This window comes from Lichenostomus cassidix, chromosome 1 (assembly GCF_008360975.1).
Source record: "Lichenostomus cassidix isolate B80296 chromosome 1, HeHo_3.0, whole genome shotgun sequence".
NCBI classification, from domain to species: Eukaryota; Metazoa; Chordata; class Aves; order Passeriformes; family Meliphagidae; genus Lichenostomus; species Lichenostomus cassidix.
Window position 1 is genome coordinate 30,667,802 of NC_139479.1, and position 16,331 is coordinate 30,684,132.

The 16,331-nt window shown below is 40.8% G+C and overlaps 1 protein-coding gene across 19 annotated transcripts in view; it reads left to right on the forward strand.

Annotated features, from left to right (window-relative positions):
• The window catches only part of INPP4A (inositol polyphosphate-4-phosphatase type I A), a 119,009-nt gene that overhangs the window by 57,064 nt on the left and 45,614 nt on the right, over positions 1-16,331 (forward strand). For 17 of the 19 annotated variants that reach the window (XM_085055174.1, XM_085055188.1, XM_085055179.1 and 14 more), the window contains 2 exons: positions 13,657-13,719; positions 16,061-16,265. In XM_085055174.1, the coding sequence (XP_084911300.1) occupies positions 16,160-16,265 (106 nt within the window). In that variant the 5' untranslated portion in view covers positions 13,657-13,719; positions 16,061-16,159. Of the gene's footprint in view, positions 1-10,085; positions 10,160-13,656; positions 13,720-16,046; positions 16,266-16,331 lie in introns of all 19 variants that reach the window. The other 2 variants (XM_085055206.1, XM_085055215.1) reach the window with 2 other exon arrangements.

The following is a 16,331-nucleotide window of genomic DNA, read 5'->3' on the forward strand; positions in this document are numbered from 1 at the left end:
TAAATCAGTTTGCTAAAAAGGCGCCTCACAGAATAGGAAAGATCTGTAGATGCTTGATGATTTTTGTCTTTTTTTTTTTAATACCCTTTTTATACCCTTTCTCTTCCCTTGTACCTATCCCTACATATTTATAGTTCTTGTAGGCTGACATTTAGCTTAGTTTAGGGGTTTTGCAAAGTGGGAGGACCAACCATTCACGGTATTTCTGAACTAGAGGCTCCAACCTTGGACGGAACCTCCTCTCTGGAACATATTTTTGTAAACTAGGCTGCAGTCTCATTTGGGGGGAGTTAATTAGAATAGGGGAACAATTACTTCATTTATTAAGTTTCTTGTTGGGGAATTTTAAGTAGATATGCTAATTTGCGAGGTCCATAAAAGTTGTATACACGTTGTACGCAGTGTGCTTCTCAGCGTGTTTCCACCTTTGACGAGTGTGCACCTAGGGCCCTATTAAAATCAAGGTAATAGTCCCTTCTCCCTTTACTGCTGTGTCTGCTTCATATTTCTACCAGCTGAAAAGGCATCGCTATGTCCAGCTGCATCCATCACTACAGAGATGACACTGGCATATTGTAACTTAATGTTTTGGCTTTGAAGTCATTTAGCACAAAAGGAGTAACATACCTTTTGTCCTGAGGTCAGTTTTTGTATTAGTGATCAAAAAGGACAATCTGAACATGAGAACTGAATGGATCTTGGTTGTAAAAGTGCCTGGAAATCAAACACAGCAATTAGCACATGGTCACTGCTTTCCCAGAACTGAGTAGAAATTCACAGTGTATTTTGCCCTGTTAAATCCTGCATTTTGAATTGTAATCTTGCCAGGTGAAGGAGTCCCTGTATAACATGACAGAATGCATTAGGAAAGTCCATTAGGATAAGTGTTTGCAAATTCTATTCTTACTTTTGCAGGATGGGCCTGAGGACTGTCACTGGGGAGAAAAATTGAGTATGTTTTAACTCTAATTATTTGGATGCTGCTGTTGTCCACTCCCAGGCAATCTAATTTTATCTGCAGTTGTAAAAGGCAGATATAGCTGCAGTTTCATGACATTTGCTTTTATGCAAATTTTAATAATTATGTTAACTTTTGCATCTTCTACCTGATTGTACAGTCAAACTTCTATACATTCTCACCCCTCTGGATCACTTAAAACACTCATCAGTTTGCAAGACTGTAGTTTACAGCACCAATTATAAATTAGCTAAACCATTTATGGCGTTTAGGTCATATAATAACTTGTAGAGTGTGAATGAAGTATAGAGGACAGTATTTTTGTGACTTTTACGGTCTTTTTTGTGAACTGAGGCTGCACATCTGACATTCTCTAGCACTTGGATAATTTCATAGCCAAAATAAGGATGTGATTTGGTAGTTCATTGCCCATAGACTTCTTATTAAAAAATAAGATCTGGCCTGTATTACCCCAGAGTCATCCCTCCTAAGGTGCTTAGCCACAGAGATATTCAGAATGGAAGAATTAATGAAGTGCTTGTTGGACGCACACTAACACCACTTTTTCTGCATCATCCTTTAGTAGCTGGGTTTTCACAGGGCTTTGACACTGTTGTTGCTTCACTATTAAAAGGCCGAGGCTACTCTCCTCTCTTTCAACCAGTGTTCCCTGACTTCTCATGCATAGGTAATGCCAAACTCTAAATTTTTTTCTAACTCACTTTTATTTGGATTAGCAAATATACATATTGTTTGTAACTGTATACTTCAAAAAGAACTATTTGCCTTTTAGGGTTTCAGTTACACTTTGGTTTTGTTTTCTTTGTTGAAAAAAGATTGCTTTCTTAAAAAAAAGTTCACTTTCTTTTTTCTTTTTCTTAATTGCATAAAAAAAGTTATTAATAGACTTGCCTTTTCAGCACTGGAAAATACCCAGAAAGACATTTGCTCACACTTTCCAAATACAAATTTGCTCCTAAATTGAGACCAAACATGGAAAAGTTTAGAATGTTAGGTGAATATTTTGTGTAGTTCTGAGCAGATGGAAACGGCTGTTTAGTCCCTAGAATGTTGAAGTTGATGGTTTTAAATTGTCCATGAGCTATGCAAATAAAGTTGGTGGGAAGTGACTGAGGAATACAACTCACGATCAGTAGCTTTAAATTAACTTGTTCTTCCACTGGAAAATTTTCAGGGTGTTCTCAAATCAAAAAAGATTGAAAGCTATTGATAACTGTGTTTAATAGTGTCCCATTTAGTTTGGTCAAGGAGTTCTAGCTTACTTCATTTCCAACAGTTAAAAAGTTGAGTTTTATGCCATTTGCTATTTTAAAAAAACTGTTTCACCAAGACGTGTTACAGTGATGTCCATGATTCACAGTGATATCTCTGTGGGCAGACAATCATGTTATGTTTTCAGTGGAAGCAAATAGATTGTGCCTGTAACATGGAAGTTATCCCAATTACACAAACTGTCCTAACAAGCCTCTTATGGCTAGCTCTCATTCTTGCATCTTTAGTCTGTAAAGACTATGTTACTGAAGCTGTAGAGTAGAGATCCACAGGACCTGAAAAGGCTGGAAACAGTAAAATTAGTGCTCCTAACTGTTGAAAAATGTATCTCATAAAGCATGGGACTACAGCATCTGCTAGTACATGAAACAGTGAAGAATGGTACAAAATTCCACTTATGTGCTGTTACACTTAGAATCGTTTTTATATGAGTGCGAAGTTGAAACCCACATTATATCTAAAGACAAGTAGTTGTTATTATAATGAAAAGTCATTACAACCTGATCCAGGAATCATTACTTGGCTGGATCCAATAATGACTGGAAAAGAAATAATGCTTCTGTATAAAGGAAAGTCTCAATGAGTAACAATGCAGTTAAATTCATTGAACACTTAAAGTGTCTACCTCTATCATGCTGTAATGCTCACCTTATTCCTCTACCTGGATTGTAAGGTGGTTTCATTCTGCTGGTGGATATGTGGAGGCATTTCAGCAGTTGTCAGCATCCAGAGGACTTCAGATACTGAAGCATCTGAATATCTGAGGAATATTATGTTCATGTTGGTAGTTTCTTCTTCTCCACTTGAGGATCCACTGGGGATCATTTTTATATTTGATGACAAACTTTTAAACTTAGCTCCTTCTTGGTTGGTCTGCAGCTCTGTGTTTAAGGACTGTTTGATTGTTTTAATTGCCCTCGTGCTTATTATTGCTTCCTTTGCGCTTATTAAGCGGTACTTAGTTAACTATTTTCGGTCTTTATTTAAAAAGAAAGGGGGAGGTGTAGTAGTGCGGCAGCCCGAGGCTGCCGATCCCGAGTCCCAAGGCGTGGAGCTCCATCCCGTAGAAGCGGATGCCTCCGGTGATAACATCTCCTGGGACTCAGAGGAGGCCGAGCTGTAGGCCGTACTCTCCCTCCCTCCAAAAGTTTGTGTTAAGTTCATTCGTTCTAAGTTTGCTGTCCCCTCCCCTGCTCCTCCCCTGTTGCCGCCTACCCCCAGAATGTTCTGTTGCCGCCCCGCGTTCATTGGTTCATTGTACTCCCCGCCCCAGTTATGCCTGATTTGCCCCCGATGACGTCTTCCCTTACCCAGTTGGTCCCGCCCCTGCAACTCCGCCCCGGGAAACCCCGTAGCTTGCCTTAAAAGGTCATGTCCCGAGTGTGCTCGGGGCTGCCCAGCACAGCACCTTCGGTTGCTACGGAACCCCTTCATGCTCAGCACCGGGACTCCCTCGCTGAGTTGCCCCGAGGACTAGAGCGACACGCCTCCCCTGCTTTCCTCCTGCTTGCTCTCCAATAAATCTGCGTCTTGCTCGTCCTCAACCCGCCTGGACTGCTTTTATTCCGAGGGGCTCTCGGTCCAATTCGCCAAACCACGCGGCTGGCACTGGCCATCGCGCCAGGGTCTCTCCACCCAATTGGGCGACCGTGAAGCGGGTTTCACTGCCACCCGGCAGCATCTTGGAGGATCGGGACCGCCTGCCCGGGGAGCCTGCGAAGTCCTTCCTGACCAAGCCGGAGCCCCGAAAGCCCATAAGGGACTAGGCGCCCGAAGCGGACCTTTTTACACTTTATTAAGTGGCGCCCAACCCAGATTTGCTATATGTGATATCATACATACCCTTGATCACTTTGAAACCAATTTTGTCCAGACTTAAGTCTCCAGTTCTTAAAGTGACTGAGCTACAGCCACAGTGTCTCTAAGTGCCCACTCTGTACCCTGTCTCTTTTTATCCCATGCTTCTACTCCATCCTGTGTCTCCATGTCTGAAGGCCTCTGCTATCATACTAGGCCTGTATTTTTCTACACTACACCATTGTGCTGAGTTGTAAAATGATGATTCTACCATGCAAATATAAACCAAAGTGAAAACAAATCAGCCACAGACATCCGAGCACTTGGAAAAATTGTTGTCACAGCTGAACAAAGTTGCAGGCAGGTCAACAAAAGTTCAAACAAAGCAGGCCTAAAAAGCCTAAGTGCTCAGCATTTGCAAGCCCTTCTGCAAGGCTTATGGGCAGTCACTGGTGATGGCAGTGTGGTATTAACAGGGCTGCAGGGTAACAGAGCTGCAAGGGCCAGTGAGGGACTCTGGTAACACACTGCCTCTTGCATTACCTTCAGACCATAAAATATGGGTGTGATGCCCATCTCCGAAGTTCTTAGGATGCTTGTCAGCTGAATATGGGAGCGCAAACATGGAGATGCCTCACAGAATACCAGTGCTGCTCATTATACTGTTTTTCTCGGTCTCTAGCATTGCCTGCTCTCAGAGAAGACTCCAAGCTTGATTAAGCTTTTGCTCTGATGCGGTCTTTAAATTCAGCTTTTGGTCCCACCCCTTGGCCAGAAAGTACTGCCTCTCCAGCAGAAGCAATGGATGGAGGAACATGTGCCCACACTGAGATGCAGTTCAGTATCTTAGTTTAACCTGTTGCTGGAAGTGGCTTTGATGAGATGACAAACTATAAAATTGTGTGGCTGAAATGCAGCTACCTGCTTTCATCTGGGCCAGAAGAGCAACACAGGTAGCTGTGGGCAAAATGATAATTTCTGCTGTCTTGCTGTGGAGGTTTCACTGCTGAGGTAGGCAGCATGCTTATGAATTTCTGATAAAGTGTGGTGGGAGGCAACAGAAGTTAGCAAAAGTCGGCGTCACTGTGGCTTGCCTTAACATGCAAAAATTGAGAGTCAAATATATCAGTCATGAGAGTGAGTTAGTCATGAACTTAGGAAAGTAATTTGGGATACATCCTTCATGTTTTCAGGCTTTTTTGTATTCGTGCAAAATTTGCTTTTAAATAAAGTGAGATTCAGGTAAACTTGGCCTGTAGTAACACACCAGTTTTAGAAGTCATATGAGTGCTCAGAGAATTGACAAAACTCTGACATTTAAGTTTCTATTTTTGAGAACTGAGTGCTGGCAGGAACTCAGCATTAATATACGCCCTTTGTCTTTGAATACCATTTTGTATATTTTTTGTGGATTGTTGCTATCATCCCTGCAGCAGTTGTTATTTTTTAAAATAAATTTTTGAAGACCACTAAACTGCATCAATTCTAAAGATTGATCTGTTCTAGCTGTTGGAAACAAACCAGTAGATTGTGGTTACAGTTACTAAAATGTTGTTTTTAAAAGCCCTGCACTCCAGAAATTCATGGCCACACCCTATAGAAGTCTTAAGTTTCTTTTAATTCTTGGAATTTTGGACTGAAATGTTTATTACATCTGGTCTGTTAGTAGCTGAGAGTGAAAGAAAAGAATATTCACAACACATTGCAGCTACAAAAGTACTTGTTGCCTTCCCTGTCTGAATGGAGCATTTTAACCTGTAATATGTTGGAGTGAGGAGACATGAACGTTTGAAGTAAGTACCTGCAATATTTTTATTTATCCTCAGCTGTTCATATGTTTGCTAATTTTACACATGAAAACCATTGGAGCAGTAGAAATACCTTTGTTACTCTTACCAAACTTTGTGTCATTTCTGTCTCAGAGCTAATATCATAATATCCCCTACAAGACATTTATTTTCTGTAATAGCTCTTTTGTTCAATCACACCTCAACAGAGAATATAATATTTTGGTAAGGCTGATAGTCAAAACTGGGAAACCTCACAGGAATTTTCACAAGTGGGGAACAATTGCTGAAATATGGTATTCTATTAGAAAGCTGCTGATCTGAGATACTGACTTGCAATGAAATTCATAGAAATATGTCAGTGACATTTGGTCTGATTTCCTCTTATTATACTTCAAAGACACACAAACCATTCACCTATTTTCTTTGTAGGTTGGGTTCATTATGTATTCCAATTTGGTGCTACTTATTTAGGCTTCTAAAATGTAGCAGTCAAATATGGCCAGTTTCAATATATTCCAGATATTATTCCAGTGTGTTTTAAGATGATTGATGACCATCAATTCATGTCACAATTCCTGTGTGGTTGGGTTTCAGTAGCTCTGCTTCAAGTTAATCACAGAGTCACAGAATTGGTCAGATTGGAAGGGACCACAGTGGGTCATCTGGTCCAGCCTCCTGCTCAAGCAGGGTCATCCCAGAGCTCATGGCACAGGATTGCATCCAGAGGGTTCTTGAACATCTCTGGTGAGGGAGACTCCACAGCATCTCTGGACAACCTGTTCCAGTGCATGGTCACCTGCTTAGTAAAGAAGTTCTTCCTCATATTCAAGTGGAACTTGCTATGCATCAATTTCTACCCTTTGTAACTTGTCCTATTGTTTGGCACCACTGAGAAGAGCCTGGCTCCATCCTCTTCACACGCTCCCTTCAGATACTTGCATACATTGATGAGCTCTCCTCTCAGTCTCTTCTGGAGGCTGAACAGGTTCAGCTTTCTTAGACTTTCCTCGTAAGAGGGATGCTCCAGTCCCTTAATCCCCTTTATTGCCCTCCCTGGACCTGCTCTGAGGAGCCCAGAACTGGGCACAGCACTCCAGACCTTACTAGTAAGTGACCTTACTAGGGCTGAGCAGTGGGGCAGGATCACCTTCCTTGACCTGCTGGTAATGCTCTTCCTAGTGCACCCCAGGGTACCTTGGCCACAAGGTCACACTTCTGGCTCAGCTTGTTGTCCACCAGGACAGCCAGGTCCTTCTCCACACAGCTGCCTTCCAGCAGGTGCTGGTGCCTAGGGTTGTTCCTCACCAAGTCCAGGACCCTGCATTTAATTTTGTTGAATTTTCTATGGTTCTTCTCTGCCCATCTCTCCAACCTGTCTTTCCAAAGGGCGGCACGGCTCTCTGGAGTATTGGCCACTCATCCCAGCTTCGTGTCACCGGTGAACATGCTGAGGGGGCATCTGTCCCTTCATCTAAGTCATTGTTGAATCAAGTTACACAATAGTGGGCCTGGTATTGAACCTTGGGGCACATCACTAGTGACGAGCCTCCTGTAACTTGCCAAGGAAACTATTTTGAGAAATTGGCAAAAAGCTGAAGCAGTACACCCCCCCCCCACCTTGTATCTTACAAGATGATCTTACTGTTAGCCCACAGGGTAGTACTTGCATTAAAAAGGATTCCTTTCACTGGGACAGCTGTTCCACCGAGGCGTTGAAACGGGAACAGTGGTGGGAAGCATAGACTGTTGTTGGCCTCTGTGGAGTTAGATGCTTATGCTTCCAAACTGCCAGCATCCCACCACTTGTTCACGTGACTCCAGAAAGAAATACAGTCAGGATCTTGGCCTGCAGCAACCCTCTCTCCCATTGATTTAGAAAGGTCAGTGTAAGCAAATGATTTTATTTTCTAGGAAGAAGAAATGAAAGCAGCACAAAGAAATCAGATACTGGAACAGAAAAGAAAATTACTTGAAAAGATATCCAGTATTTGTAGCCATTAGGTGAAGTCTAGGCATGCACTGTGTTAGAAAAAGTTACATCAATCAGAAATACATGCACAAAACACAGTTCAGGAGTACAAAACAAATGGATGGAGAAATATGCATCAGCAGATTTGCATTAGTAGCTTAAGACTCTAGTTTTGCTATGCTGCCTAAATCTTAGTAATAACCTTTGTGGAATACTACTCCTACACTAACATTTATTTTTAATTTTCTAAATACTTGACACTGTTTCAAATTCTGAGTCAATTAGTTATATCCTACTGCAAACACATATGTTAGAGGAAGAATTAATGCATTGCTGGTTTGTCTTCGGGTGCTGTTGTGTATTTTTCATTTATATAAATGTTTAAAACAGTAACTGTAGGAATCACAGCGAGTGTGAACAATTTCATGAGAAAATGAAGAGTGCTTGGGAGATTTTTTGATGTGCCTGTGACCTAATGGATCATTCCTTCCATGTCAGAAAATGCAGTGTCAGAAAAATAAAGTTTCGACTACGACTCTGAGGTGCAGTCCTGTTGCACGGGTGAAGCTCAGTGATTTCAGAGCAGATTGTCAGATCCCATCATACACATAGAGAGCAGAGCTATCAGTAGGCTGTGATTCCTGGGTTGTTTTGACCACTATACACTAACTTCTAACTTTAATTCGTGCTATGTTAGTCTGTGGAATGGATTAATATTATAGGCAGATAGATCAGATAGCTCCCTAAACTTTTTGCTGTAATCCACACTTGACCAAAACTTCTGATTACAGATCTAGTTTCAGTGCTTTTATCCCTCTGTCTTGTCTGTGGTCCCCCTTTCATTGCCTGTATGAGAAAGAATATGTTAATGATATTGATCTGTAATCAACAGCAGTATGAAATCTTCAGCAAATGTAATGTGTGTCTGGTTCATCTCCGTTTCATGTCATAAAGTGTTAGGGTTTGGGGTGGTTTTGAGGGGGGGTTCTTTTTGGGTTTTTTTTGGTTGGTTGTTTTTTTGGGTTTTTTATTTGATTGTTTTTGTTCGTTTGTTTTTCTTGTTTTGAGGGATTTTTGTTTGTTTGGGGGCGTTGTTTTTTGTTTTCCAGGTTGGTTGGTTTTTGGGGTTTTTTTCTTCTTTTTTCTGTTTTGGGTGGGGGTGGTTGGGGTTTTTCTGTTGGGTTTTTTTTTTTGTTTATTTCTTTCTTTCTTTTGTTTTGTTTCATTGGGTTTTTTTCCTTACCTTTGTTCCCCCGCCTCACTCTTTCTTGCAGCAGGAGGAGCTCAGAGAGGGAGTTAAGCGCTTTGTTTTTCCAGCCAGAACAGTGCTGTTTCTGCATTGTTAGCTTTATGGTTTTAATGGCAGGCCGATCTAGGAGAGAGGAGAGACAGGTGTGTGGGGAGGGTGTTGAAAGGACCATCAAATTCAGAGAAGTGTTTCCAGTCCAAACTCCTCAAGAGAAAATATGTCCCCTGTTTTCATGGGCTTTTGCAAGTCTGTGTAGCCAGTGTGAGAACCCCAGGTCATGAGGAGAGAAGTCAAAAGAAGTCATCCTGTGCACAGGAAACCTTACCATAAAGTGCAAAGTGCCCAGCACATTTCTTGTGAACAGGGCAAAGGTTAATTTGGGGTAAATACCATTTGTAAGCTCTTTCAGTTTCTGCTGGTAAAATGACGGAGGAGGCTGAGAGGGCTGGACTTCAAACTGCCTGTGCCAAAACTCAGCATTTTCCATGGCATTGGGCTGTGTTCAGCTTGATAAAATGTGTTCTCCAAACAGGGCTGTGCTTTTTCCTTTTTAGCTAACAGATGTGTATGTTACAAATGCTCGCTTCCACCTCTGGGTGTGTGTATTTTTGTGCGCATAGAAGCACTAAAGGAATAAAAACACTGCAATGACAAGTGAAATTAAAACAATATCTCATTAAGAAGAATGTTAATTGTATTTCTGTTGTGAAGATAGACAAATAGTTTTAATTTGCACAGAGAACTAAGTGGCCTAAATTGCAGTTTCCTATAAAAAGTATTCAAATATACTAAAGAGGCAAAATTAGGTTTTTAGATTATTTGCGTTTGCTGAAGTTCATAGTGGGGAAGAATCAAGAAAAAATTTTGCAACTTACAAACTTAACTGTAAGTAATTGGGATCTGTGAACAGGAGAGCAAAGAGAAAGAAAGCTACTTCCGGGTGCTGAAATGTCCTTTTATCTAAATATCACTCAAAGGTTGCGTTCGGGGATTTCCTCATAGCACAGATATATTCATTGTATCTTGCAGCAGTTGATTTCATTTTCTTGTGGAAGACCTTTAGCTGTTCCTGCTGCTGTTACCCACTTGCTCAGAATCCTCAGGTGAGCTTCAGAGAGTGACAAGAAGATTCTTCAGGCTAAACTTAATATTTTCGTCTTTGTTAATCAAGATTCTGGTGTGTGGGAGAAGGGAACATTTAACGAGCTTGTGAGGGGAACCTAGACCTAAGAAACAGACTGGGAAGGGGGGAGATGCAGCCTCTTTGTGGAGCTGACAAATTAGCACCTGCTGAGTATGTCTTTGTGGGGAGGTAATGTCAGTGGGAGGCAAAGGTTCGTATTGGATGCTGGCATCACTTCAATTCTTTTGCCTTCCCAAGACCTAGATCATGGAAAGAATGGACTGAAATTGTTGCCAAACCATGGATCTGCAGCAGACATAGTCTGTGTTGCTGCCCCCATGAGTTTGGCTTGAAGGATCTGGCTGAAGGTGTCAAAATCATGGCTTTGACTTTTCCTGTTTTGATCTGTGCAAGATTGAGGACATTCAGTCTCTCATTAAATGAGACAGAGGAGCAAAGTGCATATCAGACTATAAAGAAAATAGCTCTTAATTGGAAAAGGTCTTAGCAGGCTTTTGCTGGGCACTGCTGTCATTTGAGCTTATGTTCTGCTCTTGGGCTGCCTTGGCAGCCAGGAGTGATAGGGTTGATCCAGACCTTCACCGCAGACCCTTGTATGGTTAATAAAGCTCCTTATATCTTCATTGAAACAGCTGTTGGAGATGGGTTGCTGGACTTGCTGCAAGATTGGGTTTGAGCCAACATGGCAAATCTTTTTCACTATCAAAGTTTTCTATTGTTGGAGGTAACAAATAAATAATAAAACACCCCCTGCATGCTAGTTATACTAGAGAAAATGCTCTTACACAAAAGGCAACTAATTAATAACATAGCATATTCTGACATTTCATCCTTTCCCTTATTTTGTCCATATTGATATGGTTAATAGGATGTGAGTTGGAAACCAGGCCATGTTGCAGATCCAAAACACTTACTGTTTCAGGCAATATTCACTTTCATGATTTTGTGTATTGTTAAAACATTTTCAATCAGAAGAACTTTTTATGAAGGTGTTATTTGAAGAACGCAGTTGGCTGAAGAAGCCCTCTTTATGTTTCAAAATGGATTTTTCAGGAACAGGAATCCTAATCTGTAAGGTTCAGGGTATGGTCCTTACAGTCTGGGGAGTCTAGAGTCTCTAAAACTAATTGCAGTTCATTAAGTATCCCACAACTACTTTTTCACTCCCTCTTGGACATGATGGTAAACTTTCAGTAGGATTACATCTGCTTTTTTTTTTTTTTAACCTTAAAGGAATTGTCACACTCTCCCTTTTTGTCTACTATTCTCTTCATGTAGGTGTATCAGTAACATTTAGCCTTCCACTGCTATTCAGTTTTTTGCTTTGGTATGCCTCTTTACCTGATCAAAGAGCACTATGGCTGTAGAAAAGCACAGTCTCAAAGTAGACTTTGATTCAGTCAGTAAATGGAGTATCCTTTCTCCTGCTTATTGATGTGTGAATTGGAAAAAATCATGTTTCCTACAGTTGTGTAAGGAGTGTCTGAAAAATAGATGTTAGGCTGAAAGAAGGTTTGATCTCACTTTACACATTTGTTTCAAGAGGTAGTTTGGCAGGAGATTTTTTTTCTAAGAAGGCAACAGAACAAAGCACTTCACCAAAACAATTTGTGAGGTAAGGAGAATGCTAGCTTGTAGTTGTACAAACTAGACATCAGGGGTTTATTCTGGGACTGAGATGATAATCATTTTTGTGTGAGATTTTGCAAGCAGAGTGATACCAAGTGTCCCAAAGTTTCAATCCCAGAGGACACAAGGCCACATAGCTGAGCAGAATAGCATTGGCTTTCCACAGCCGACTGACAGGACTAAGGGTGGGATGGCAGAAGTGGCATCTGATGGAGACCTTTTCTTCTGGTGTATGCTTTTGTGCTAATACAGTGCTAAATAAATATTCACATAACTGAAGGGAGGCTTGTTCAGAACCTTTTTCTGGACTGGGGACGTGGCCATTTCTGGTATTGGAGGTCAACAACAGCTTCTTATATTTCTGTTGAAAAGCAGGCTTGCAGCAAAGCTTCATGAAGTGTAAAGCTGCACGTCTTGCCAATGTCCAGCGTCTGCAGTCTTAGTAAGGGCAAAGCCAAAGACTATGTGTAGATAAATCATGCCATCTTCAGGAGAGGTTACCTGGACAGGAATTACATCAGCCTTTGGGATTGCTGGCTGCTGGAGTGGTATCAGTCTTTGGAAGCTATCCATTTAAGGATAGATACCATCTAAGGAAACAGTGTGAGCTGTTAATACTTCCTTTAATTTGGTAAGAATCCTACCTCCATTGATTTTTATCAAAAACATGATTATAAGATTGTAATTGTTGAAATAATTGACATGCAAGAGAGGGATCAGAGCACCTGTTGTTTGGCTATGTATTGAGTAGAGGGAACTCACTCTTGCCTGAGCTAGCACAACTGTGGGAGGGATCCAGTTTGCCCAGCTGCAGCATCAGGCCTAAGCTAGTCATCGAAATTATTTTTATAATTAGAGAGAGGAATCTTCATGGGGTGACTCATCCCACCTACCTTGGAAAATAGTGACTTGTTCTCTGGAAGTGCCTGTGTCTCACCATTGACTATATAGAGAACCTGAGTGGTGAGTTGGGACCAGATACCTGCTTCCTATGTAATATAGGTGAGATAAAATCTTTCTGTAAGTGATAAGATCTCATGTTAAATTCTTAAGCAGTCTTGGTTGGTGATTGGTAGGGCTGGTGATTAAACCAAGAAACTGAGACTGGAATTCCCCATTTCTTTTACTGTAATACTGGAGAGATAGGAGGTCTTAAAAGACATATCCTTTTAACGTAAAGGTACTTTATGAGATTGTAGCACTATCAAATACAAACCTTCATTTAGTCTGTAGTAAACTTAGAAACAAGTCACTTTCACTGTATGCTCATTGCCAGCTGTTTGTAGAAGCCTGCCTCACGTAGTATTTTCACCCTGTAGAGTAAGAGACCTACATCCTGATCTTTTGAACTTCTATGTTTTGACACAGGATCTTTTCTCCTGACACTAGCAGTTATATAACTCTTCCAAACAATGTTTTGAAAATTTAGCTGTAGAAAAGCAAGTGTAGTAACAAATGCTCTTATACTCAACCTATCATATACATTCCTTTTTCTTAATAGCTCCAAGCCTTTTGGTAAACATATTAACATATGTTTCTTACAGCTGTTCTACCCACTCACCAAATGCTGACCTGAAGTCAGTACTTTTCAGCATGAGCTTATTTCTTTGTACTCCTACTCTGACTGGGTATTGCCATGGCTAGTGCCGGGTGAGGTCCAGTAGAGGATGATACAGTTTTTCTATTTTCAGTAAACTTTATTGTGGGTGCTGGTAATTAGAAGTTAAATTTACAGTTAATCTGAGAATGGTACCTGCCCATTGGTTGTGATTTACGCAGTATAAAAAGATGGTTAATTTATGCTGATTATTTTGTTAATTTTTTTAGATGTGGATTTAACTGGTATTATGATACACAAAATCTCTCCCCACATGAGAAGAAGAGCCCTCTGTAAGTATGATCTTTGTAAGTAATGTAAAGATGCATTATTAGATGAGAAATTAATATTGCAATTTAAATGAATAGTCAAGATCTTAGAGAGCCTTACAAAATTACTATGCTCAGTAATATTTAAATAGAAATAGCTTCAAAACAAGTTAGGTACCTGACCTTCTTTTGACTTATCAAGGATTGACCCTTTTTAAGGATGTCAGCAGCTGCAGAGATTTTAGCTGAAAAGCGGCTACAGTCTTAAACCTAACTGGTGTGTGACCTGTGCCTTTGTGACTGTGTTCGTTATTCACTAATAAGGTATTTTTAGATTTTGGGGGAAGGGACTGTGGCATCCTGTCTAAATGTCTGCAAGTACATTTTTGAGGTCTTTTCATTAGGCAGTTATGTTTAATAGACTTACAGACTGTTAAACATCACATTATATAAAGAACAAACCAAGGAAAGCCTACTGCTGAAAGAAGGGAAAAAATAAGGAGAATGGAAAGGCTTCAAAACTGTCAAAGAATTTTGATGGAAGTTTTATTTGATCAAGTACTGGGACATTCAGTACTAGTTGAAAAAGGTTGGTTATTCACTAGCCACCTAAACATTAATAAATACAATGAAGCTTTTACTGTGTGTGATCAAACCTTGGAGGAACCAGGTTGGCCAGAGAGGTACATTCTTGTCCAAAACCAACTGGACTCAGTCCTGAGATGCTTCCTTTGAGAAAGGGGGTTGGATTAGATAAACTCCAGAATTTATCCCACCTCAACTATTCTGTGATTCAGTATGAATTGGAAAACTGCCTGCTTTAATTTTTGGCTGTCAGAAATTATATCCATAGGCAGAGTGTTGTTTTGTATAGTGTCACTGAGTTTCAGAGCATGTGGGGATGGGCTGTTCAGAGCTCTCAATTTCTGCTTCTTCCATTCAGGAATTCACTTATTTTCCTATTTTGGAATTGACTTATGACATATCATATAAACTTGAGTTGAATCAAATTCTTAGTTCTGAGTGGCAACAGACTGGCCTGTCTCGTAGACACAGCCCCAGTTCCTTCCTCCTTAGAATGAGCTCCTCATTTAAAATCTAATTCCTTAGCTGATGTAGATGGCCAGGGCTGTGTTCAGTTATCTTAGATGCTTAACTTGCATTTGAGTTTTTGATGTCCAGTGAAGCAGTGATAGTTAAGAAGAAGCTTGAGTACCCTGTGGAGAGAGGGAGATGCTAACTAGTTAAATTGAGACTTAAGTTAGGCAGGTTGAATGTTCCTTTGAAGGCCTTGAGACGAGTTTAAAGTGCTGGTTTAGAACAAAGTATAAACTAGGTGCTTTAATTAGAATGCATCTTGCTCATTTTAAGGTCCATCAACCTAAAAGGAAAATATATATTTTCCCATTTTGCAGTGTGGTTCAAATGTTTTGTAGAATGAACGAGGGGCTGCTGTGAAGGTGTTAGTCACTCTGTTAGTACCTTTCAGGTTTATCAGATTTTACTCCTCACCTGATAAATTAATAGAGTTTGTTGTAATAGCATGAAACAAATATAAAAGTGCCATAACTGCAGAGCTAGCTTGGCTGATTGAAAGAACATTCACATTTAAAATGATAACCAAATTTTCTGTAGGCTTTCTTTCCTACTGTAATGTTTTACTTCATAGACATTGTGAGAGGAAGAGCTGTGTTGGATGTCTGTAGTCCAAAAAAGTGTAGGGCAGAGGAAAAGCATTGATGCTGCCACATGCCACATCAGCAGGCATCCCCTTTTGCTTTTTCTTCCCACCACCATCCCAGAATTTCAACATCTCTCTGGCCCAGTAGGCTTTATTTATAGTTTTCCTTATCCCTTTCTCATGGCAGTAGAGCCTAGAACAACACAGTGTACTGACACTAACATTTCCTGCCCTTTCGTTGTGCACACCATCGACCTGTTGTCCCTTTGTCCTTATCCCTTGTCCTTCCTCTGCAGACAGAAGCCCCATCTGACAAATTTACTTGTGCTCCCTGGGGATTATGAAAACCAGGAAACTTCATTAAGGATGTTTTAATAACTTAGACAAAGGACAAGAGCAGCTGGTCTGTTAATGAGTCTCTCTCAAGCCCTATTTTCTGAGAGCAAAGCCTTTCTTGCACGTGGTCCAGTTTTCAACAATTTGCTGTAGAATGCTACAGATGTATAGTTCATGCAAATGGAGTTTCTGTGCATTGGATCTGCCTTGAGCATTTCATTTGAATGACTTTAGGTGATTTTATGGCAGTAGGTTTGCTGCTATTGAAAAGAACAGTAGCAGCTGATAGTGGCCTAAAATTTTGGTGTGTGTTTTTGCTTTCTCTGTTGCTTAGCATGGTAATGTTAGAGGAATAGCAGTTGGAGACAACCTGCTGCACTCTGCTACTCTGTGAGACAAACATCAGTAAAGCCAAGCAGCAAGAAAAGAAGGGCTCTTCATGAGAAAATGACAGCAAGAGAACACAGTCCCCGCCATGGTGCCAAATCCCGCACTGTGCAGAGGGCCTCCACCATTGATGTCACCTCTGACATGGTTGGCCTTTCTCTAACAGGTTTGTACCTTCCCCTCAGCTATTGCTCTGTTGCTGCTTCTTTCAGGATCTGCCTTGTACTAATGC